The 24,655-nt window shown below is 34.9% G+C and overlaps 1 protein-coding gene across 1 annotated transcript in view; it reads left to right on the top strand.

Annotated features, from left to right (window-relative positions):
- Window positions 1-2,178: 2,178 nt before the first annotated feature.
- The window catches only part of LOC149779439 (pre-mRNA-processing factor 40 homolog A-like), a 104,738-nt gene continuing 82,261 nt past the window's right edge, over window positions 2,179-24,655 (top strand). The window contains exons 1-6 of the mRNA XM_089940100.1: window positions 2,179-2,232; window positions 5,342-5,395; window positions 6,085-6,211; window positions 7,901-7,978; window positions 12,594-12,694; window positions 15,673-15,783. Coding sequence (XP_089796226.1) covers window positions 2,227-2,232; window positions 5,342-5,395; window positions 6,085-6,211; window positions 7,901-7,978; window positions 12,594-12,694; window positions 15,673-15,783 — 477 coding nt within the window. The 5' untranslated portion in view covers window positions 2,179-2,226. The remainder of the gene's footprint in view (window positions 2,233-5,341; window positions 5,396-6,084; window positions 6,212-7,900; window positions 7,979-12,593; window positions 12,695-15,672; window positions 15,784-24,655) is intronic.

The following is a 24,655-nucleotide window of genomic DNA, read 5'->3' as shown; positions in this document are numbered from 1 at the left end:
ACCAAGTCCCATGATAGAAAACCTTTATACTCAGGGTATTGCAACTTGTGGTCTCAGAACACATTATTCCAAATCTCAGCATTTGATTACTGCGTGCACTAAGTGATATGTGTTTTGTTCACCATATATGTTGTTGTGAATAAATGAAAACAAGCTTCATGTCAGAAATATGGTTTCATATTTGAAACAAAAGCTATTTATAAAACCTACATTGCTCTGTTCTTACCATCAAGTAATAGTAAGGAATCATTTAGCTGTAAATTAGAGCTTGCTATTTGGTTTGCCAAATCAATGTGTATTACCTCCCCTTTGACTGTAATTGAGTGATTGCAGTGTTTGCTTTGTTTCTCTTTTGTTCAATAATATATGCACTTTTTCAGCTTTATATTAAAAAGTAAGTAATTTAACACTGCTTATAGTGGAAAGTAGCCACAGTAATGATTTTGAGACTTTTTCTTAACTTTTTATGAGCTTTGGGTAAATGTAGGTATATATTTATGTATTAGACAACTTCAATAAGCAATTCAATTCTATTACTTAAATTTAACAAGTAGTGTATTCAGTGATAATTTTTATCAGTGTCTGCTTATTGCATAGAGACATGAACTTGTCTTGGCATAGCAAAGTTTTTCACACATTTCTCCACCTCCAGCATACCTAATGGCTTGAGTCATAACAGTTTGTGCATACACTTTCTGTCTCCAACATCAATGTCAGCATTATAGGAACTTTGGATAGCTTTTTCAAATTTGTCTCTTGTTGTCCTTATGTAACATACCTCATGTTGATGTGTTATTTGGGTTGATACACATTCCCCCCCCTTCCCCCACTTGTTGTGGGGAACATTACCAGGCTTGAAGAAATTACTCTGTCTATTCTTTGCTTATTCACCCTTCCCCATAGTTTTATACTAAAAAGTAGCACTGTTATTTAATTATTCAGTATAATAAAGCTTATGGAACTCTTCCTTGGCTTTTATACCTTTTTGATAACATTTGGGGGTCATGAATCACATGTGATGATAGTTTAAATAAGTTTGGAATGTCAGCATCTCTTGATGCTTTATGGGTGTGTGTATTTGTTTTAGTCACAAAAGGGCAATGGCCTCTTATCATTTTGACCTGTCATGTGGCACACTTATTTGTTTTGTTTGATTGATGTGAATAGGGATGCACTGTATCTTATTTCTGTGAGAGTCAGCAAGAAAAGAAATGCAATTTTGAAATTTAAAACATTTAAAACTTGTCTTATAACCAGTGAGAGATGAAAATACAATGCGTCATGTAATTTGATACCCTGTGATGTCATACTTGCTGATGTCAGCATGCTTTTGTTTCTTTTGTGTAGCATGCATTCCATAGAAAGATAACATGAAGATACAAAGGCAGAAAACAATTATTTTAATAACAAGAATAAGCCATTAATAAGTACAATACAACACAGCAACATGTAATGCGGATGCAATTTAACTATAGATATTGGTATCACATAAAATGCTATTGCACTATTATCCATGCACAAGCATGGCCAATTCTTTCTTACAATTATGCTCTAATATCAAGGAGTAAAATACAACTTTTTAAAAAAAAATTAAATCTGGTTATAGGACACATGGTACTAATTATACGGAAGAACTGTGAACCAGTCTAGAAATGGGTGAAGAAATAATAGAGTATTTACAGGTTTGGTGGTCCATAATTGGTTAATAATGAAAATTAAAATTTTAGGAAAAATATCTTTTGAGAGCTTATCCTATATGTAATGTAAAAAAAATATTGACAAATTTCTACTGATGCAATTATAGCATTTTTACAGGCTTGACTCAGGAGTACTCAATACTGAAAGTAGCACCTGATTCATTTGGTGCAGAATCAATAACACGTGTTTCATGCACATGTATGTAAACAAATTGCCACGGGTCATATGGTGTTCTCCACACGTAAGCTTGCACCAAGGTTAGATGTGCACGAAAAATTATAGGTGTCATTATCAGCACCCACAAATTTTAAGTTATTGAATTTTGAATATGACAGTGTTTCCATATGTTTACCATTGGAGTAGAATTAGTACCGTGAGTCCTGTAGCTGCTGAGGTGTTTCATTCATTACTGCGTCTTGGTTAGTAGTATGTACCCAATATAGACTGGTGATAAACTTTTTAATACTATAGAACTCTTAAAACCAAGTTTGTGAAGTATGTTTCGTAATCCAGTCAAAGAAAGAAGTCATGGCGGTATGTATTTTATAGCGTTTAACTTATTTTAAAATCAAATCGTATATCTGTAGCTCTTTTCACCAATTCAGTTAGTATCCATTGAGAATTGTTTACTTAGACTATACATATTGCCATATTAGACATGCATGGCCAGTCTGCATTCAGTAAGGGTTGCGTTACGCAACTGTGTCGCAGGAGACGACATTTGGTCATAGATTTTTTGGGCCATACAGTGTATGATATGTAGAACACAATAGCGTGTCATTTTTTTGTAAATAGTAATAACTACAACCATTCACAAATATATTTCTTTCTAAAAATCTATAAAAATTACAAGTAGTTCGAGCGTAGCAAAAATTCGGAAAGTTATGAAAGAGAACCGTACGTTTAATAAGTCAAACTGGATTTTGTGTTCATATTGTCAAATGATAAGCCGGTGTGTCTGATATGTCAGAATTCTCTCTCTGTTTTGAAAACAAAAACAATTTACAGAGGCACTACACGTCCATGCATTAAGATTTCGACAGACATTATCCAATCAGTACGAAGGTAATAGAAGACAAAGTTGCTTCCTGAAAAAAGAATCTTAATGGCCAGCAAAGTGCTTTTGGTCGACTGTTGAGCTAAAGTGACTGCTACTGAGGCATGTATAACGATAAGCTGGGTTTTAGTTAAAACGCAGAGACCATATTCAGATGGTGAAAACTGTTCAACTATGTTTCCAAGAAAGTGCAGATTCTTTATTAGCTGAGTTTAAGAACAAAGATGAGATCAAGAAACAGATATAAAATCTTCAGCTGTCTTACCAGTCGGTAGCAAGACGTGTTGAAATTATATCGCATGAGATATTTGAGCAGTTTCATTTTTTGTTGTTGAGGAATGCAGCTGGTTTCAGTCTAGCATTGGATGAGTCATGTGATGTCACTGATACAGAACAACTTATAATTTGGGTTAGATTTGACTTGGAACATAAATTAAAAAAAGAATTGCTGGCACTGGTTCTTTGACTTGGAACATAAATTAAAAAAAGAATTGCTGGCACTGGTTCCATTGCAAAATACAACAAGAGTTGAGGATATAAACAAGGCATTGAAGGATTGTTTATTAAGAAAGGGTATTGATATGAAAAAGCTCTTATCGGTTACCACGGATGGTGCCCCAGCAATGGAGAGTAGGCCTGATCGGATTGCTGATGGCAGATGACAATTTTCTAGGTTTCCAAGCTTATCATTGTATTATTCCCAGATCTAGTCAAAAGTGAGCAGTTCAGAATATCTTTAAAAAAGTTAAAATTGAATTTCTCTGCTCATTTCAAATGCCTTTGTTCAAAACTGAAAGATGATGCACTAAAAATTGTAATGGATATTGTTGTTAAACTTTATAAGAGCAAATCCTTAAAATCAACTGCAGTTTAAAACATTGTTAGAAGAGTATGAAAGCAATTATGGTGATTTTGTTCTTCATACTGATGTTCGTTGGCTGAGCAAAGGGAAGGTACTGGCAAGATTCTGGGATCTAATTGAAGAAACCAAAATCTTCCTCACGGTGAAATCCAAGGAAGAATTGTTAAATTATCTGGAAATGCCAGTGTTCATTGTTATGCTAGCATTTCTTACTGACATCACAGACAACCTGAATATATTAAATTTGAAATTGCAAGGGCAACATCAAATATTGCCAAATCTGATGAAGGAAATTAGTGTTTTGGAAACAAAGCTGGGCTTATTCATCAATTGAATTGATCAAATTTTACACATTTTCCTGCACTTTTCAATACAGCACAAGAATTTCCAGATGTAGTGAGCAGTTCAAAATATAATTAGAAAAGTTTAAATTGGATTTCACTGCTCATTTCAAAGACATTCATAGTATGACTCTGCTACTTTTTTTTGAAAGTCCATTCACATGTGATATTTCTATCATAGCCACAAAGATGCAGTTTTTGGGAGAGATGAGGGTGCAGTGCAGTTTGAAGTAATTGAAATGTAACATAATATGGCTCTTCGTGACAAACATAAGGATATGCCACCAACTGAGTTCTGGATGACACACATTTCTTCTAATGAATTTCCACACAGATTGAAATGTTATAAAAAAAATAGGGACAATGTTTGGAAGTACTTACGTCTGTGAAGCTGGATTTTCTGCAATGACTAATATCAAGTATTTAAAAAAATGAAACTCTTTGATGAGCATTTAGAAAATCTAATGACAGCAGCAGATACTGAATATTAACTGCAAATAAATAAAATAGCAAGTACATTTCAAACTTTTATTGCTATATGTTTGTGCTCTGAACTATTTCAAAGCATACATACATTATTACTTAATCAGTTTATATAAAGATAAACGGTTGTGAATAATTTTTATAGTCATTGCTTTTAAATTTTCTGCTGCGGCCTTCGGTTTCAAGAAAAAAAATCAGTGGCCCATGGTGTCAAAAAGGTTGGACAGCACTGTGTTAAACTATGGTACGTTTCATTGTACATTAAAAAATACCACAGTACATGTTTCATGGTACCCAGCTCTACTGGATATGTCTCCTGCACAATGACATGAAGTTAAGTATCGTTTTACAAGAATTTAATGTATTCCTTATTTGAGAACAGGTGCCCAGTATTTGCAAATTATAGCTGGAACATGGCTTATATTTGTAAACAAAACAGCACTCTTTCAAAATTCAGCTAATTCTCAACTGACATTACAAATATGCATGTACGTTAAACGGTAAAATATTTCTTACAACTTTGCTGCACTTCTCTCTGTTTGAGGTAAAATTGTGGTAATAATTATATTTATTTTGATAATTTTTAGTGTCACATGTCAGTGTTGAGGAATTTGATGATAGAAAGGATTCAGTTTTTAATACTCCCCAAAAAATACACTAACAAAAAGTGCAGTTTTCACTTTCTGGCAAGGTCTTATTAATACCACATATATTAAAGTAAGTAAAAAGGACATTAAAGATTGAATAAATAGTATATCAGTACGTAGTATCGTATCTCCCAATAGGATTTTGCATATGAAAGTCCAGGGACACATTTCTCAGAACACTGAGTGTCTGGCATACAGAAACAGTACACAGATCTCTCAGTATTTACTTTTCTCTGTTGTTATTTCATTTCAGAATCCCATTGGAGGACCTCCAAACCCAATGATGAGACCACCTGTTCCATTTGGGGTGAGATAATTTTTAAACAATATGGGTAGAATTTGGGTTAAGGAAGTTTGTGTCCTTTTTTAACAAAGTGTTATATTTTCGTTTCTTCATTTAATACAAGACCATATGAAAAACTAAAAATCCAAACAAACCAGCTTGTTTCCTTTTTTAGTTTTCTGTTGTATGCATGTGAAAGATTCCTGTATCAATTGTGAGGCTTTTCTTAAAGCCTTGATGTCCAATTTGAACAAACTTTAAAATTAAGTTTTAATACGTGTTAGCCAAGAAAAATTAAGACCAAGTGTACAGTCAGACATTTTGTGTTGGTTTTTTGTTTCTATCTACACAGGGTGTAACTGTAGACCAGCAGATACATTGATATACTCTGGATAATTTTTTTTATATAAAATTTTTGAATTACTTGTTTCTTTCATAATCTTCCAGACTTCAGATTTTAACATGACATTACTTTATGAGGAATGAATCAAGTTCAGTTGCAAATGGCAATAAATTTATGAAGTAATACAGTACATTTACCATGCAGCATTAAGAAACAGAGAATCAATTTTATTAATAGAGGAATGAGTAAAGCTTTGTTAAAGACCATCTGATCTATGAAGTTCAATTTCCAATATTTTGAACATTCTTAGATTTATTGTGCAGGTAACTTAAGGTACAGTTGTGACTTGTGTTCTTTTTTTTTCTTTCAGATGGGTGGACCACCAGGTTTTATTGCAACCCCATTAGGAGGACCAGGACCTGATTTGGGGAAAGGACCGATGCCACCAATGATGCCACCAGGCCTGCCTCCAGCTAGTATACCGCCATCCAATATTGGTAAGTATGATTTACCTGGAATATTATCATTATTTGATACAGTTAGGATGTCTCTGCATGAAATTTGGCAAGTGTAGTATACAAACTAAGATTATGGACAGAATATTTTCGATAGGAGCTTTTAAATATGCTGTGGACTGAGATATGTAAACTCTAGAGGACTCATGTTAATACATTTACCTTGGCAGAGTTTTTAATTTACTTTTTATTGCCTGGATTGCAAAGGAATTCATGGTTCTGGGTTGATGATGCAGATGTAGAACAAATTGGAAATCTATGGTTGACCTTGGGCAAACTTCACTTTGAAAATCAGGTTGTCCAGTGGATTTTTCTGGTTGGCCAGTAAATTTATGTTGTTTCATCTTGCCAATAATATATAATAAGAATAACACAATGAAGAAGATGGAAAGATGGCATCAGTACAAAATAATCATTTGGCTCAAGCATACGTATATGATTCCTGCAAGGAAATTAGAGACTGAAGTTAAATTTTGATGGCTTGTGACAAAATCGTATCAGTAAGTGCTATTATAGTAAAATAGAGATATACATAACATGCTACAGGGTTGTAATTATTCTACTGTCATCAGAATATACACCCCCAGTTTTATGGTTTTTACCCCTATTCATTTCAGAGCATACATTATTCTCTGTAAGTACTTCCAGTACATCCTGGACCCTAAGATGCTTATCTATAACTCTCTGTTTTCTCCATCTCATCATCCTGTTGGCTCATGATAACTAGTTTTAATCTCTATTATCCATAGACCAGAAGAGCTCATGTGATAGCCTGTCATATGGCAGAAGGTTGTCATTCCTACTCCTCCTGAATTACAGGGAGTATTACCAAAAACATTTACAAACACATTCATCCCAAGGTCATAAATGAAAATACCTCTCCACAGACATCCATTCTGGCCATCTTGAAAACCTTGTTACTACTACCCATGAATGGATGGTCATATTGACATGGAGTTTTCACTTAAATACTTATACGATGTTTGGTTGGTCCTAAATGAAAATGGTGCAGATCTGATTCCAATATGGCTGCCACAGCAGACATCTTAAGAATCCTGGTTTTTCAACTCTTCTTGAATATAATATATGTATTTTAAAAAAATTAAAATAATGTTGATTGAAAGACTTTCTGTGGCATCTTGTTAGTCCTAAATGAAATTAGTGCTGATATGACATCCAAAATGACCACCATGGCAGTCGCCTTCAGAATATTATCTTTACTTCCAGATTGACGGGTATATCAACAAAGGGCCTTCACCAGCAGTCATTATAATGGTTGCTATGATGGCTTTCTTAAAAATCTTTTTTCACTATACCCACATTTCCCAAATGCATGATCATCATGACAGGGTTATCACCAAACTGGTTACCATCTCAACATAAATTTTAATTTATGAACAGGCAGACATAACAAGAAGTATTTGTGAAAAACCATGTTTCTAAGGCCGGCTGTTTATGAGTAGCAATAGCAAGATCTTTGTGGACCATGCTCACAACAGACAGGGAAAATAGAGCAGAAGTCAGGATAAAGGTCAAATGTGAGGCTGGATGGCCCTAACCTGTTATTTATATAGTTTGCTTTGTGAATAACAGAGTGCCATTCAAGCTGCACTAGCTATCTGCCTTTTTGTAGATCTAATTTATAATTTATGTTGTTTTTTTTTGTTGTAGGTTTTAATCCTCCACCAACTGGATTTCCACCTGTACCCCCAGGACTGGGCATGCCTCCATTTCAGCCACCAATTGCAGGTAATGATGATGCAGTAAACTGTATTGCATTGATATTTTGTTCTAATGTCTGTCAATCAGTCAATAATACACCCATTTGTCCATTCATCAGGTAGCCTTCCCCACTGGGCTGCCAGATATAGAATATATTTGAAGTGCCTCCTATATGTCATCAGAGGCGACTAATGGAGGCTGAGCTGGCTCATTGATAATGTGCTGTACCTTGACTATCAGATTATCCCAGGTTGGCTGCCGAGGTGTGGGCAAGGTTCATCAGCACTAGATAACCTATTTTTATTGTATGATAAAACACCAAACCATACCATCATTTCTAGTTTAGCCTTTGGCCTTGTGTAATTTCAAACAAGAATCCATACAGAAAAATATTCATATTAAATAAAATATTGCTGAGGAAGTAAACTGGATCCTAGAGTCTCCAAAATTTACAAGAATTTTATATTTGCATTTAAGGAGATAGTATTTATATATTAATTGCTGATCAAAATTTCAAAAGAATAGTTTTTTTTTTATCTTTATGTAAGATCAAAAATGTTGCAGCAAACCAGCTGTTTTGGTATCTTAATTTTTGTGTGTCATGTAGAAATTGTGCTTTCTATTTCAATTTTTATTGAGGCTAATTCATTTGTATTAACTTGCCATCTGCTTCTTAGTGCTGAAAGAAATATTAGAATATTCAAATAAAAATACATTTTTGGCAGATACTGAAATCAGAAATTGGTTATTTTTATTTGACTGTTTATACTTTTATTGCATGGAGAGTTATTTGAACTTTGAGAAAACTTCCAGTATGAAAATTGCCATCAACCCCCTGGCTCGATGCTAACCAATTTTACAGTGGACAGAGGAAAAAAATGAGTAACCAATTCATCTACCCTGCTGGAGTTTTAGGCATATCGAGTAATATTTAATCTTCAAATTATATATGTTTATGATATTTAAAGAAATAGTAAAAACCAAGTGAAAAAACAAGTTAAATGTTAATAATTACAAATTGTTTATGACCGCTGGGTGATATGAAAAGATGAATAGCTCATGTTTAATCTGCATACACTAAATGCTTGTAATTCCAAATAAAGACCATGCTGTGTCTTTGTGATATCTGATGGCACACATGCTACTTCTGATTCCCAGTTTCAACATGTGGAGGTATTTTAATGCTGGAGGCCACAATAGACTAAACAACCAAACACATTTAAGGAAAAAAGAAAGAATTTGACACTTTAAAACAAAAATGGTAGTTGGGTTACATAATTCGTTTGGAATAATGAAACATGATTCATGCTAAGGCCATGCCAGTACTGTTTTAGTTCATTCAGGTCAGCATCGCAAATGATATCCAAGACTGTAGCTCAGTGAAGTTCTATGGAAGCTGCTCATAATGTAGCAAAAGTTACCAAATATTTTTAGTGCATGAATGATTTCGGCATCATTTGTATCAACATACAGAGCGACACTGCTGTTGCCCTTGAGTTATGGAAAAGTTCATTTGTGATACAGGATAAAGCAGTTATGGGAGCTGTTGCATGCCTCAGGTAATCAAACAGTGTCTACTCATTAGACATATAATACAAACATACAGTAAGTAAAAATATTAATTAGATGATGTTTTAGTTTGGTAAACTTATCACCATTTCAACAGGCTCAGGTGAAAATTCACTGACATAAAGACACGAACTGAGCGGAATAAACTAACTGTTCAGCTATATCTGATTCTGCTGCAAGTCCATTTAGTGCATTTGCACAGGTAAAATACTCAAAGCAGAACAACCCAATTTGTCTGAAGTTACATATATCAGAGAGATGTGCTGAAGACCAGGTGTTATTATGCATCACGACATTGAATGAGAATGTTGAAGCCAACTTCATGATCAGTGGCAACATTTCTTTGAAGTCGGATCTTTACTCCATATACATGTAAAATGCAAAACGATTATTTCATTTGTTAGAATAGTGTTCAGGTATGATTAATTTTTGAAGAGTGTGATTCAGGAAGCAATACTCTATTAGAAAAGCAAACAAATTCCAGGTTGGCGAGTTTTACTTGTTCAAGCACAGCAGCAAGTAGAGCATTTTATTCTTTGCACATACTGCACAAAAATGTAGATATAAGTGTTTGATGTCAAAGTCAGTGCTCTGCTTGTACATAGCATATTCAACACGCTGAATTGAACAGTCAGATTCTCTTATTACTGTGTTTACCTTATATATTGGGACATGATATTTGATGGGATACCATAAATGAATTTTCAAAGTAATTGTTTGTTCACTGTATGTTTGGGACACATTGTTCTTTTAGAGTCGTAAATTGTGGGACACCTTTTAAATTATTCGAAAATTACATGTCAGAAATTGCACTTAAGCTTAAAATTTATTTTATTTAAAATATGTTAAAGTGTGTACTTGGGATTAAACTCTTTAATCCACGGAGCATCATCTCGTCAACCTACCCCTTCTGCATGCACACATATGATCCATCCTTTTGGTGCATGAATATTTTTAGCTTCCTCGTGCTTTATCATAGGAGGCAACACATCTCCTGAAGTGGAAACTGAAAAGACTAAATTAAGATTCTTTTTATCTGCACCAGTCATGTGGAATATCACACTTTTAACCCACTTTTTATCAGTAGACTGTCTAGGAAAATGAGGTCAAAGTACCCTGGAATTTCATCCATGTTATGGATCATATTGTCAGCGAAATCTTATTTTCTGGCCTTCACAAATTCATTGAATGATTTTATTTGCTCCAAATCTTCTGAGAGTTGCTGGGTCAACTATGTCAATGCATGAAGCACTAGATTATGTCACATTATTCCATTGTTTCAATTTTTATTAAAAAAATTCCAGTGAATACTGGTACAAAGGAACGAAAGTTGGCTTCCTTATGTCAGCCAGCTTTGTTTATATAAAATAATTTGCACAATTAAAAGAATCCAAAGTAAGCTTGCATTGTAATAAAATAACCTTTGCATTTGATACCTTGTTGGTAAGTTCAAAGAATAAGTTTATTGCTCACTGCCAGTTATGTTTATTATTCATCAGGGGGGCCTCTATTTGTTTGCCATCTGTAATCATTAGTGATATAAATGTGCATTAATGTTTGTGGGGTAAACTGTATACAGAACAATAACTTGCTTCAGTCATACTTTTTGTTACCCATGCTAGCAAAAACATTGTCATTTGCACTCACAGTTGAAGTATTTTCAAATGATGAATTTTATTTGCGAGATACTGTCATATAGTTAACCAGGATATAATATAATCTTGGTTATTTTGCACCTTACACCATGTCGTGTGTGAATGGCAGGTGCCTTCAAGCAATTGGTTAGTATTTACCTTTCTCTCTCGTTTTTGATTTTGTTGGATCCTGTGTTCAGTCTGATAACATGCTCAAACCTTTGAGTAATTGTATTATTGTGTACCAATATATATATATATATATATATATATATATATATATATATATATGCTATTTTTTATCTTAATCTTGCTAAAAGACTAAATATTATTTGACTGATGATTTTCAGGATGATTTTAGCTATGATTTTTTAGATTGAAAGACAAGAATAAGCACATACTTACATGTGTTCTCAAAGTTGATTTGTGTTGATAAAGCATTAATACCCAAATGTACTGAGTAGTATTGTTTATTATTGCTTGATTACCTGTAAAGACCCCATTAAACTTGAAACTGTTATGTTCTCCTCCTGCCCCAGATAAAATGGTCAGTCCCAGATGTGATGTATATTCATTTCTATATAGAGACAAGCATGCATATCTCATAATCAGACTGCATCAGATACAATGCTAATGTTATGGCTGTTGTCCAGAACAACTCAGTTTTCTACTGATACATTAGGTAGTATCATGAGGAGAAAAATGTTGTTGTTATGATGTGGAGCCAAGTCAAGAGTTGCTAATCAAATGTAAAAGTGCGGTGGACTAGTGGTTAGAGCATCTGCCTCATATGCAGGAGGTCGTGGCATTGATCCCCGGCAGAGTCATACCAAAGACTCACAAACATGGTACTAACAGCTGCCTCGCTTGGTGCTCAGCATTTAAGAGGTTAGTGTTAGGACTGGTCGACCTGGTGTCAGGATACTTTGACTGGGTGGGACATCATGCTTCATGTTTGTGTTATGATGCCCCAGTACTAAACATCACTATAAACTGCCACACTGCAGACATCATAGTGATATGACTGAAAAATTGTTAAGCTACGTTAAAAAGCCAAATCACATGCAACTAGAGGTTGTCTGATTGATAATAATATCACAGTAGAATAATTTCATTTATGTGAAGTGGTTTATTGCTTAAACTTGCTTCCTAATGCTGTTTCATGCTACACTATTTATTGTTTGATTATGCTACTGCTTTTCATTAATTATGATTAGAGGTACTAAATAAAATCAGTCTGTTTTAGTGGAATGTTAATGATAAGTCACCCAATGAATAAAACATAACTTATTCTGTGCATCAGTTGTGTGATTCCTTTTTTTCATCTTAAAATGTTTGCAATTACACTGGTGCATAATTTATAGGTAGGGCTTTAGCAAACCTCTGATGCACTTCTTTCTGAGCTAGCAGGTTTTTAATATATAAAATCGTACTTTCAGGAGGAGTTCCCCCTCCATTAAACCCACAGATTGCAGCAGTTCAGCTAGCCAGTTCAGCATCAAACTCTCCAGTTTATTCAGATCCCAAGCCACCAGAAAAGGTAAGTTAACTTAAGTGCAAGTTTCATATGCCGGATTTTTTGTGGCGATTCAAAACAGAATCACTTTTAATAAAATTATTGTTTCATTTTTAATGTATCTGCATAATGCCACGTCAGACTTTGCCACCCCTTACCAGCTTATCTTGGTATCTTCCCCAGTAGTGTACAGGGCTGTGAATGGTTAAAAACTTGATGAAGGTATCAATAGACCTGCCAACCTTACAATTCAACCGTAAGTCATGGGGAAAATGACCATTAAAATACGGACGTGAGGAATAAAAGTAAATATTATATATAATTGATTGTTGTAAAAAAATACAGATAGTGTCTTCTCCATGTTTGATTTGGATCTGTGACATGGAACATTTTTATGTCTCTTGGGTCATGCTCATCCACTCAGATGCCATATTCAGTATGGTGTTCTGTTCTTTTGGATATTACACTTCGATGGTTTAGAGTAATTTTTGGTAAGATCTTTACATTTCATTATGGCTGGAATTATTAGGACTCTTCATTCTGTAACATTTTTGGACATTGTTACAAACATGAAGTATTGGAGGAAAAAAAAACATTTGTAATATGACTATTATAATCCCTTTGGTTCTACTCTGCTGTTATTAAAGTACTTCTGAAAGCAAAACAGGTACTAGATGAAGTTATGTGCATTTGCAGCAGACACAGTGGAGAGAATGTTGGCATGCCTCTATGCTACTTTCATGTGCTGTGATGGAAATTGGTTTATATGTGGTATTAGGGAAACAAGATTCTGCATAAAGCAAGGGCTAGTGATTTAAGAAACTGCTCTTGTAAATAGTGATCTTTAGATACTGTACATGCAGAGTTGTAAATGGACGACAGTAGCGCAGAATGGAGTAACCGGTTGATAAGATCAAACTGTGTGGCATCTGAATGCAACTTGACAAGTTTTTATACATTTTTACATAAAATCTACAGTGTGTTGAAGACAATAAATTTGCTGCCAGCAGGTGGTTTGTATTGTCTCAATAAACCTGATAAAGATACCTTGCCCCTACTATGAGAGACCCACCACCCCAAGGATGTTGTGGAACCTTGTCTATTTACAGTCCTAAATTTATTAAAGTGAAATTTAATAAAATATTACAAAATATTATAATCAAGATATGCTAAGTAGTGTATAATTTCAGATTTAAGATGGCTGCTGCCTTTCCCATATTAGAATATAGTAGGACATTTTATTAAAGTTTTTCTGTGGCAGTAGCACAGTCTACATTGTTAAGAGCTTGACTGAAAATGATGACAGTAATATAGCAACTATTACAGTGCTGTTATCCTTCAAACAGAGTTATGCATAAATGACTTTACATGAGATGATAGATCACTCTGCCTGCAAATCACATGTCCTGATGCCCTGCTAACCTCCAACAAACATACAGTATTTGGCAAAGAAATATGTTTCAGCTTAAGTGATATGTTTATTGAAAATGATTTGTATTATTCTGAAAAATGAAAATGTCAAAGTTGCATACATTATACTGCTGTATGCAATTTTTATATTTCAAGTTCCTATAGTAATAAACTAATTTTTTATTTCAGTAAATAATAAAAATCAATTTCAAAGCTGCTTGAGAACTTATTCATCTACATGAAAATTTGCTCCAAAAGATGCTAATGTACTTAGTATATAAACTTATCCTCGTTAATTTTATCTGGCTTACGTTCTTGCTGCTTTATAAGTAAATGAATTAAAAATTAATAACAAAATCATAAATAAGTACTGTTTAGAACTATACCGCTGTTCATAATAATTTTAAAGTTAAGCTATATTTGCCAGATGGAATTTTGATCAATGATGTCTCTGTGTGTGTGTGTGTGTGATTAGGATTTTTAACGTAGCTTTAAAAAAAATTCAGTCATATTGCTACTATGTCTGCAGTGTGGCAGTTTATAGCGATGTCTATCACTGGGGCATCATGCCACAGACACATAGCATGATGTCCTACCCAGTCACATTATCCTGACACCAGGCTGACCAGTCCTAACACGAACCTCTTAATGCCGAGCACCAAGCGAGGTAGCTGTTAGTACCATTTTTATAAGTCTTTGGTATGACTTGGCGGGGATCAAACCCACTACCTCCCGCTTCTGAAGCAGACGCTCTAATCACTAAGCCACCTGAGCGGTCCCAATGATGTCTGTTAATGTAAACATGTAAATGCATGCTTAATATATCAGACATAATTATCTGAAACCATTGTTTTTGTATTTCTTTATTATTACATTTTTGTATCCCCTCCTTCAGTCCATTGAGAAAGTAAGGAGTTGCTCAGGTGTCTGGAAGATCAAGACGATAAATGATTGTTTTTGGGACAAACCAAAATTAAAGTGTATATATTCAGACTTTAAAATAATACAGTCTGGGGTTCAGTGCTTCCTATTCAAGAAAAATAATATATATCAAAGTCTGAAAGTTTGGGGCTTATCCACCCATATGTTAGAAATGTTTATTTTTTAATATATTTTTCAATTTCAATTCATTTCATTTTTCTTCAAGCCATCGACAGGACATGCTTTTCTACATACTTTTATGCAAACAAACATGTTATAATTGCCATCAGTTGATTCTATATTCAGCTGATCATACATGCGACCATAAAAATGTCTTTATCCATAGTAATTTCATCTATGTTTTGGGAAAGGAATAAATCTAATTCTTCCATTTAGACAATTAGGATATCGACAGTCAGAATTACAAGGCTCCCACTGCCTTCTTTCCACCCTTATCGATGGAGAAATCAACAAATCATTGCGACAATTGTAAATACTTATCATAATCAATTCATTATTGCCACAAGCAGCTTGTTGGAGGAAATGGTGGATGTAAGGAATGCTTGGAGGTGCGTCTAATTTACTCCCGCTGGTCGGTTAATTGATCAGCATGATTAACAAGTGGTGATAGTTCAATTCTTATCTCTTTATCCTTTCCTGTAATGTTTCAGAAATCTGTGTGGACAGAACACAAAGCCCCAGATGGGAGAACATATTACTACAACAATGTTACCAAGCAGTCCAGCTGGGAGAAACCAGATGATCTCAAAACAAAGGCAGAGGTACAGTTAGTTTGTTCTGTATAGAATCGCCCCTCTCTCCCATTTATACTATATCTTTTTAAAAATCTAAATAGTTAAAACAAAATAAATTACAAGAACTGGATGAATTCAAGGAAACCAACAAAGGACAAGGTACAATAAGGCCCCCCCCCCCATCAGATCCAGAAGAAGCCCATGTAGATAAACGGATAAAAGAGGATGAGTTCAAGGAAACCAACAAAGGACAAGGTACAATAATGCCATCCCCCCCCCCATCAGATCCAGAAGAAGCCCATGTAGATAAACGGATAAAAGAAGCCTCGATTTCTTTCTTTTATATATATATATATATATATATATATATATATGTCGTTTTCACTTGAAGACTTCTTATGGTATTTAGTTGCTCTTAAAGTGAAAATAGTGCTGACCTGATATCCAGTATGGCCACCTCATTGACCATCTTGAGAATCTTGTCGTTACTCCTCCTAGATGGAAAGTTATATCTACATTGGTTTTTCACCAGAAGATTTCTAATGATGTCCAGTTGGCACTGATTGAATATGGTGCAGATATACAGCAATCTTAAAAATCTTGTTATTGCTACTCTTGCTAAGTTGAAAGTTATATTGACGTTGAGTTTTCACCAGAAGACTAATTATGATATCTAGTTGGTCTTGCTCTGGAATGAAAATATTGCAGATCTGACCTCAAATATATCTGTCACTATGAACATAAATGTCACAGATTTTTATGAATGGATGTCATATCAAAATGGTTTCACTACAAGTCTTCTAATTTCCATTGTTCATAATGGAAATGGTTTCTATCTTTCATCCAGTGTGGTTGCCACATGGCTTAATTTGACATTGTTGTTGCCCAGGTATGTCACAAATGGTTTCAACATTCAGCAGTAAAAAGAAGAATTGGTCTTATCTGGAATTCTTGGAAATTCTTTTGGGACATACGGGCATAAGTCTCTTCAAGATTCATTGGGGATTAGTGCAAACAAGGACATGAAATTTGCATGTGTTTGATAATTATGAAGGTTTGTTTGAAAAAACTTTATTCTTGATAGCACTGGTAGCTTTTGAGGACTTTGAAGACACAGAAAAAGGGCTGAAAATTTGAGGTTTGTGATGTGCAAAATTTAGGAACAAATTGTTTGTTTCACTGTGTTTGATTGTATCATTGTGTGTCTGTGCGTGCATGTCCCTTATCCAAACTAGTTCTTCAGGACAGAATGGGACACAAAGATTTTGACTGATAAACAGTGACACCTGTACATAAAGGACAATATTTTATTAACCTTTTTTATATATATGTCATAATGTGAAGTATTATGTTATGATATTGTCCATCATTTTTTTCCCCCCGTTTTATTTCTGCACAATAACTGATGTTGTCCACCATTGCATCTGAGGTAAGGAAGAACCCTATTGATTTCAGAGTCAAAGATATTAACGTCATTGTCATTGAAATAAAAACACCTTGAGTGCTCCACCATGTACAGTTACCAAACTTTATGAATGACTTGCACTTGGGGCAAGAATGAACCCTATTGATTTCAGGGTCAAAGGTCAAAGTTAATAAAAATTGTATCAACACAATAACTTTACTTGTACATTACTTACCTGAACCAAGCCTGTGTAGGGCTTGTACTTTTGATAAAGAAGAAGCCTATCTATTTTTTTTTTAATGGTCAAGGTCACATTGACTGAAAGAAGTTAATTGTCTACAGTCAATAACATTTTACTTCACAAACCTGGACCAAACTTTGTGGGTTGCTGATACTTGAGGTAAGAAAACAATCATTTAATTTTTTGCTAGAAAGGCAAAAGATCAGGGTCTCTATGACTCAAAGAAGAAAGCTAGTTTCTGCACACACATTTCAGTGATCTACACTTGGCAGGTGCATAATTTGCAATGTGCTGTTGAAAGTACTCATGGTTTACATTTACATACAAATTGTAGCTGTGTAGAAAGGACATGTGTCCATAGAGACAAAATTTGTGAACCCATGAATATTCCTGATAGACTGATCTGGGATAAAGGCCAACTACCCACCAAATGGAAACAGGCCATAGTAATACCAATCCCCAAGCTAGGTAAAGATCCCAACAACATAAATTCGTACCGACCCATCTCCCTTACAAACAATATTGGCAAAATAATGGAGACAATAATCGCAAATAGGTTAAAACACCACCTAGAAACCAATAACCTACTCTCCATAAATCAATGTGGCTTTCGGAACAAACGGTCCACCACTGACCAACTTCTCAGATTGGAAACAGACATCAAACTCGCTTTTAACGCACATAGGAAAACCGATCGCAACCTCGTAGCGTTTTTTTTTAGACCTAGAAAAAGCGTTCGACCTAGTATGGACCAATGGACTAATGGCTAAACTAAACCAATTTGGAATAACTGGACGCTTGTTCAACTGGATTGGCGATTTCCTTACAGGCCGAAAAATTACCACAAGAATAGGCAACACCCATTCGGAAGAATTTTCACTTGAAAATGGAACACTGCAAGGCAGTGTAATAAGTCCCTTACTATTTAACCTAATGGTAAACGACCTTGACCTCAATGCAGCCTCCAAAAAGATAAACTTGTCACAATTTGCAGATGATAGTGGCATATGGAGGAATGGAAATCCTGCCAACAACACAGTAGTTAAAGAAATCCAGCAGAGCCTAGACAACATAGGGAGATGGGCGGATAAATGGGGTTTCAAAATATCTCATGAAAAAAACTGTGGCAATCAAATTCACCTCCAAACGAAATAACAACCTAGTCTATCCAAACTTCTATATACAAAATCAATTAATCAAATACGTAACAGTAGTAAAATTCCTAGGAATGTTCTTTGACAACCACCTCACATGGAAACAGCACATTGAACAACTCACCCGGAATTGTAACAAAGATCTCAATTTACTCAGGAAACCCTCCTCACAATATATTAAAGCCTAATTAGATCAAAACTGGATTACGGTTGCCAAGCATGTAACTCGGCTAAGCAGCCTGTACTACAAAAACTTGACAATATCCAGAGAAAAGCCTTGCTATTATGCACAGGAACACTCCCCTCAACATCATTAGAAGAACTACAAACACTAACAGGAGAACTACCCTTAAAATTACGTAGGCAAGAACTGCTTCTCTGATACTCTATTCGATTAGATACCCACCCAGACATCCATCCCACCAAAATAGCTATAAATAAGTGTAAAGTTGTCTTCAAACCCAAAATCATGCCCATCACACCAAGTGGCAAAGTAATCCTTGAACTAAGAGAAAAGATACCTCTACTAAAAAAACAGGTAACAAACAATACAGACCAGAACAAATCACCATGGTTACAAAAACCACCAAGGATTAACATTGAAGCTACCAAATTAGGCAATAAAGAAGGACAAGAAAACTTACTAAAACCTGTACTGGTAAACGAAATCAACCAAAAATACCCGGACTATGTTAAAATATATACCGATGGATCAAAAACAAACAACCCACCAAGAACAGCAGCAGCAGTAGTCATCCCTGAATTCAATATACAAACGGGATCCAGATTACCAGACTATTGCTCCATTTACACCACTGAATTCTGGGCTATACTTGAATCACTACAATGGATCAAAGACAACCAAATACCTAAAGCAGTCATTATAAGCGATTCCCTAAGCGTTATCAAATCGATCCAAAATCGCAATACACACTCTAGGGAACAATTCCTTGACAGAGCATGCCAATTAATCAACGATATCACCACAGCACATCAATTAGTCGAACTCATGTGGATACCATCGCACATTGGAATCTCTGGCAACGAAACAGCAGACAAAGTTGCAAAAACCAATCTAGGAGATCAAAACTCTATCAAGCTTAACTATAGCTCTACAGAAGCAATAAGCTTCGCACAAACATATATAGACCAAACATGGCAAGATTTTTGAAACTCCTCCACAAAAGGTAAAAAGCACCATGAAACCCCAAAAAATGTAGATAGGAACATACAGCTACCTAAGAGTACCTATTTAGAACAGAAAACCATAAACAGGATAATAACTGGAAAAACTAAACTAGCAAGCAGTTTTGGAAGGTTTATAGGACCCAAACCAGCAACCATTAACTGTTTTAACTGCCACACCACCGTAGATCTACACCACGTATTCAATATATGCCCAAAATATCAACCTGCTCGGAAAATATTTATCAAAAACGAAAAAGAGATTGGATCACCACACACATACCCAGAGTTACTTATGGACTTTAATAAAAATAAACAATCAGCATATAAAAACATAAATCAATTCATAGACTCAGCAGGACTTAGGAACAAAATATAATTACTATCCCCACAAAACCAAAAGACCCAGTAACTAGCTAAATAAATTTAGAAGCCACCACATAAAAACCCATAACATATCATTCAATTTTATAAAAGTATTAATAAAAAACTAAGGAAACCACAAAATCAGATGTCCTTAACGAACTGTGTAATCGGCTAGGACTCCGGTCTCTTGCTAAATAAAGTATAAATAACATTCAATCTCTAAAAGCATTAATTAATAAATAACTTAAAGAGGTAATATCTAAAAACTTATAAATAACATAACGTAGGAAACACACCCTAAACACCTCGACTAGTAATACCATAATAACCTTGAAAATCTCTCTTCGTACATGATTTCTACTAAGAACCTCTATAAACAGCATAGAACATCCCCCCTCTCCTTTTAGAACATTTTGAAGAAGAAAAAAAAATCGAAAAAACAAAAAAAACAAAAAAAAATCGCAAGAAACACCAGGCAAATGCAACAAGAAACCAGCGATGTAAAGCAAGCGGACTGTTCCCAAGCTCTCCTTCCCACTAATGACAGCCAACCATTCAACTGTAGGGACCTTTATGGACCCACAGATTGAGGCCAAACTATCAGGGTTCCTTGAATCCATAAAAGCCTGGGGGAGGTGGCACCATCCCCTTCCCCAGGAACAACTAGCAGACTGCGGTGCAGTCAGAAGAAAGTGGCACATGCACAATTGTGCACACGCCACTATAATTAAACTCAACAACAACAACTGATCTCACTGTAGATGTATTGTGTGATCTTTGTTGTTGACCTTCAGTGTGACAGAAAATTGTAACCTTTATTTCAAGGAATTAGGATAAACAGATAAAAACTTTATATTGCCCAAAGCCAAAATATAGACAAACTAGCATTTGAAATTGACATTTGAATAGCAGCTTGAAACCACAATTTCAGAACAGGCATGTAACATTTCGTAGAATCAGCTGAATGTATGTCTAGTACATTCCAAGAGTTCATTTTTAAAACAGAAATACTAAACCATCATACCACTGTACATGTATTCCTAGCATTAATTACAAACTGTTACTTGTTCCTTGAGGCTTATTGTGAGGTTGTGAACTGTACAACAGCTTTAGTGTATAATAAGGTACTCCATTTAAAAAAAAAATCATAAGTGAGTGCAATGGGTGGGAAATGAAGGAAATGTATCAAGGAACATAGAGGTGCACAGCAAGTTTGTTAACCTCTGCATACTATTATATCCTATTACCCAAAACCACAAATCACATGCAAGAAACCATGGTGATTTAATAGTTAGCATGCTGGTCTCTAAAAGTTTGTTAGCTACTGAACTACACACTATGATATGTTAATACCAGTAACCATATATAAAAGTGTGAGAGGGGCCTTGGGTGGCTGAGTGGTTTAAGGTGCTTATCTTTATAAATCACATCTTATCTCTATCTGCATGGGTTTGAGTGTCAACTCAGCCAATGTGGGTATGTTAGAATCTTGCCAGTTGCTTCCCATGGGTTGGATTATTTTCCTGGATTCTTCTTCCACCAGATATACTGGCTACTGTATATAGCCTATTATGATGTGCTGTACAATGGTGTGATACTCATAACACCAAATGAAGAGCAAGAACTTATTATTACATGGATAGTTTGCTAGATTCACAAGCTTGTTAGTCACTGGACTTGGCACATTATGTTATTCTAGTAACTGAAACTTTAAATACAAGAGTGTGAATGCATGACGATTCAATGGTTAGCATGGTTGACTTGCAAGTTTGTTAACCATTGGATTCAGCACACTATATCTTAATACCTAAAACCATAAATACAGGAGAGAAGAAGTATAGCAACTTGATGATTATTTCCACACTCAAAAGTTTGTTAACCATTGTTTTCCATATGCTGTATGTGAAACAAGAAATAGAAGAGTGAGGTTTACATAGTGATCTTCTAAGTTTGTTCACCATTGCGCTTTCCACTCTACAATATTATAATGCTTGAAACCATACACAGAAGAGTGAAGAACCGTGGTGATTCAGTGGTTAGTGTGCCAGACTTGAGGGTTTGTCAACCACAGAACTCTCCACACTTTGATAATATATTTAGCATAGCAGCCACCCATGGGGAAAAGGCAAATGTGGCCTTTGTAAAAGGGTAACCTGTGAAGGCAGGATCAGCTCTCAAACTTGGTTTATAACAAATGTACGTACTATAACTGAATAGCATTAGCATTATTAGTATTAATATTATTATTATTTCACATGTGTTGTTATTAGCAGTGGTAGTATGCCACCAAGTTACATGTGTTTGATTGATCTACTAAGCAAAAAGAAAAATAACAAAATTTAATAACAAAAGTTTCACACAAGGATACTGTATCCTAACTTGTTTTGTTTTTTACTTTCCAATGACAGGAGGTGTTACCTTCTAACTGTAGAGTGTGTACATTCAACATCACTCTATTCTGCTCGTCATTTAATGTCTTATGAAACCAGTATAATTTAAATACACCGCCATCAAATCAAGAAATTGAAAATGTGTACATGCACTCATCTCTCTCACACACACATTTATCTCATTATCGGTAGAAACAGCTCATAAATAAAACCAATTGACAGCTTACCTGTCATTGTCAAACACAAGACTGCTTGATTGGGCAGTTGGTATAATTAGGCATGAAAACAAATGTTCACTTTAAATTGATTGCTCAAACTCACAGAGATCAAAAGACTGTTGGCTTTTGTTTGCAACTTCTGATGATTAGGGAATGGAAAGAAGTTTCCTGTGACTATTGTTAGTAGCGCCTAAAATGTAATGGGTATCACTAGTGCAGTGTACCTGTACTCAATCAAAGATTATTATTTTTTCATTAGAAATAGTTTTGATTCAAAACTGAGTTTTACTGGATTAAGGTAAGTACAATCAAAATATGAAACATTTAAAGGTTGATTAACATAATATACCTTTATATAAACTATGCCTTGCTCATGAAGCAAAAGAATTTTAATTTGCGTGATTGGATCAGTCACTAATGATACGCTTCAGTGTCCACAGAAGGCAGAGTGAAATCATTGCTTGGTCAAAAAATATATGGTCGCTGACTGTTGTTGTTGTTGTGGGGTTTAACGCCATATTTCAGCACACAATAGGCTACGCATGGCGGCCAGTATTAATGGTGGAGGAAGAACCACCGACCCACGGTTGCTGACTGAAGAAGGCAGGTGAATCCACTGCTTCATTATGAAACACATAACTACTGACCATAGAAGGCAAGTGACCACTGATTACATGATATTTATATTGGAAATCGGTTGATTGTTAGAATGGCCATTGTGACCAAGGGACTGCTGAACTCAGGTGACCATTGGGATAGATTTGACTGTACAATCCTTCCCACTTTTATGTTGACAAGCTGTCTTTGTCAGTGAAAATGCAAAGTCCCTGGCCCATGGTCTATTGTTACTACCAAACTTTGACATGCTTATGTTGACATTATTGTATAAAATTACACGTGTTGACAAATTGAACAAATCCTTTGTTTTCTAATCGTTAATGTTGACAAGCTGCCAGTTTGAACCTATACTTTGTTTTACAATTATTTGATGATGCTGCTGCAATAACAAATAGGCATTTGTTTGGTCCTCTGAAGTTGGCCTCATGTGGTGACTTCAGTTACACATGTAATTTTCATCAAAGCCAGCTATAATTTTTAAAACAAAATGCACCTATTATCAAAGGAAACTCATTAAAAGAAGTCAGCACCAAACTTGAATGAAAGCAATGGATTCTGATAAGTTCTTGCATTTTCCAAAGTGATTGGCAAATTCTTTTTGTGCTGTGAAAGTTTCCATTTTGCAAGAAAAAACTCAATTTTCACAGTGGTGGAATAAAATGCAAATTAAATTTCCAATCTTTTGATCTGGCTATCAGGTTAATTAAAGGTGTTTCTGAAAATTCTATTTTGTTTACAAGTTTTTACTTAGTTTTCATTTATTGTTAAATAGCTCTTCCCCTTGGTAGCCTCAAAAGGCCTGAAATCTTAGCCAGTTAAAGTACATCTACAAGTAGCATGTAACCAACAACTATACAACACTACTGCTGACAGTAAATATCCTAGAGCAGTTAGGGATATTTGTTTGTTGACAATGGGATACAGATTGACGAGGACTACATTTTGTTATGTGTTAGATATGATTGATACATGAATTTTCTAACAAATGAACTACATATGAATTGGTGGATTTTTCATTTTCGTGTACAGTTATGAAAGCATTATAGATTTTACTACAATAAATGTAAGTTGTCAATATACAAATATATTTCAGAGTAGTTTTGTCTTCTTATATAAAAATTTCCATTGTTTATTTTCTCTCTGTGTAAATCCTACTCACTGATGACAGGTCTCCTCTTTCACCTGTATGTAAAATTAGATTTTTTTAATCAGCCCCCCCCCTTCATCTCGACAGCTACTTATGTTGACAGTATTACTTTGTTTCAGAGAATGTCAAAATAAACAGGTACCTGAAACCACAAATACAAGAAAAATGAACTGTA

The sequence above is a fragment of the Sinohyriopsis cumingii genome, chromosome 17, assembly GCF_028554795.1.
Source record: "Sinohyriopsis cumingii isolate HCF-2022 chromosome 17, ASM2855479v2, whole genome shotgun sequence".
Taxonomy (NCBI): Eukaryota; Metazoa; Mollusca; class Bivalvia; order Unionida; family Unionidae; genus Sinohyriopsis; species Sinohyriopsis cumingii.
The sequence above is the reverse complement of the archived record's forward strand: the minus strand, read 5'-3'. Positions and strand labels throughout refer to the sequence as shown.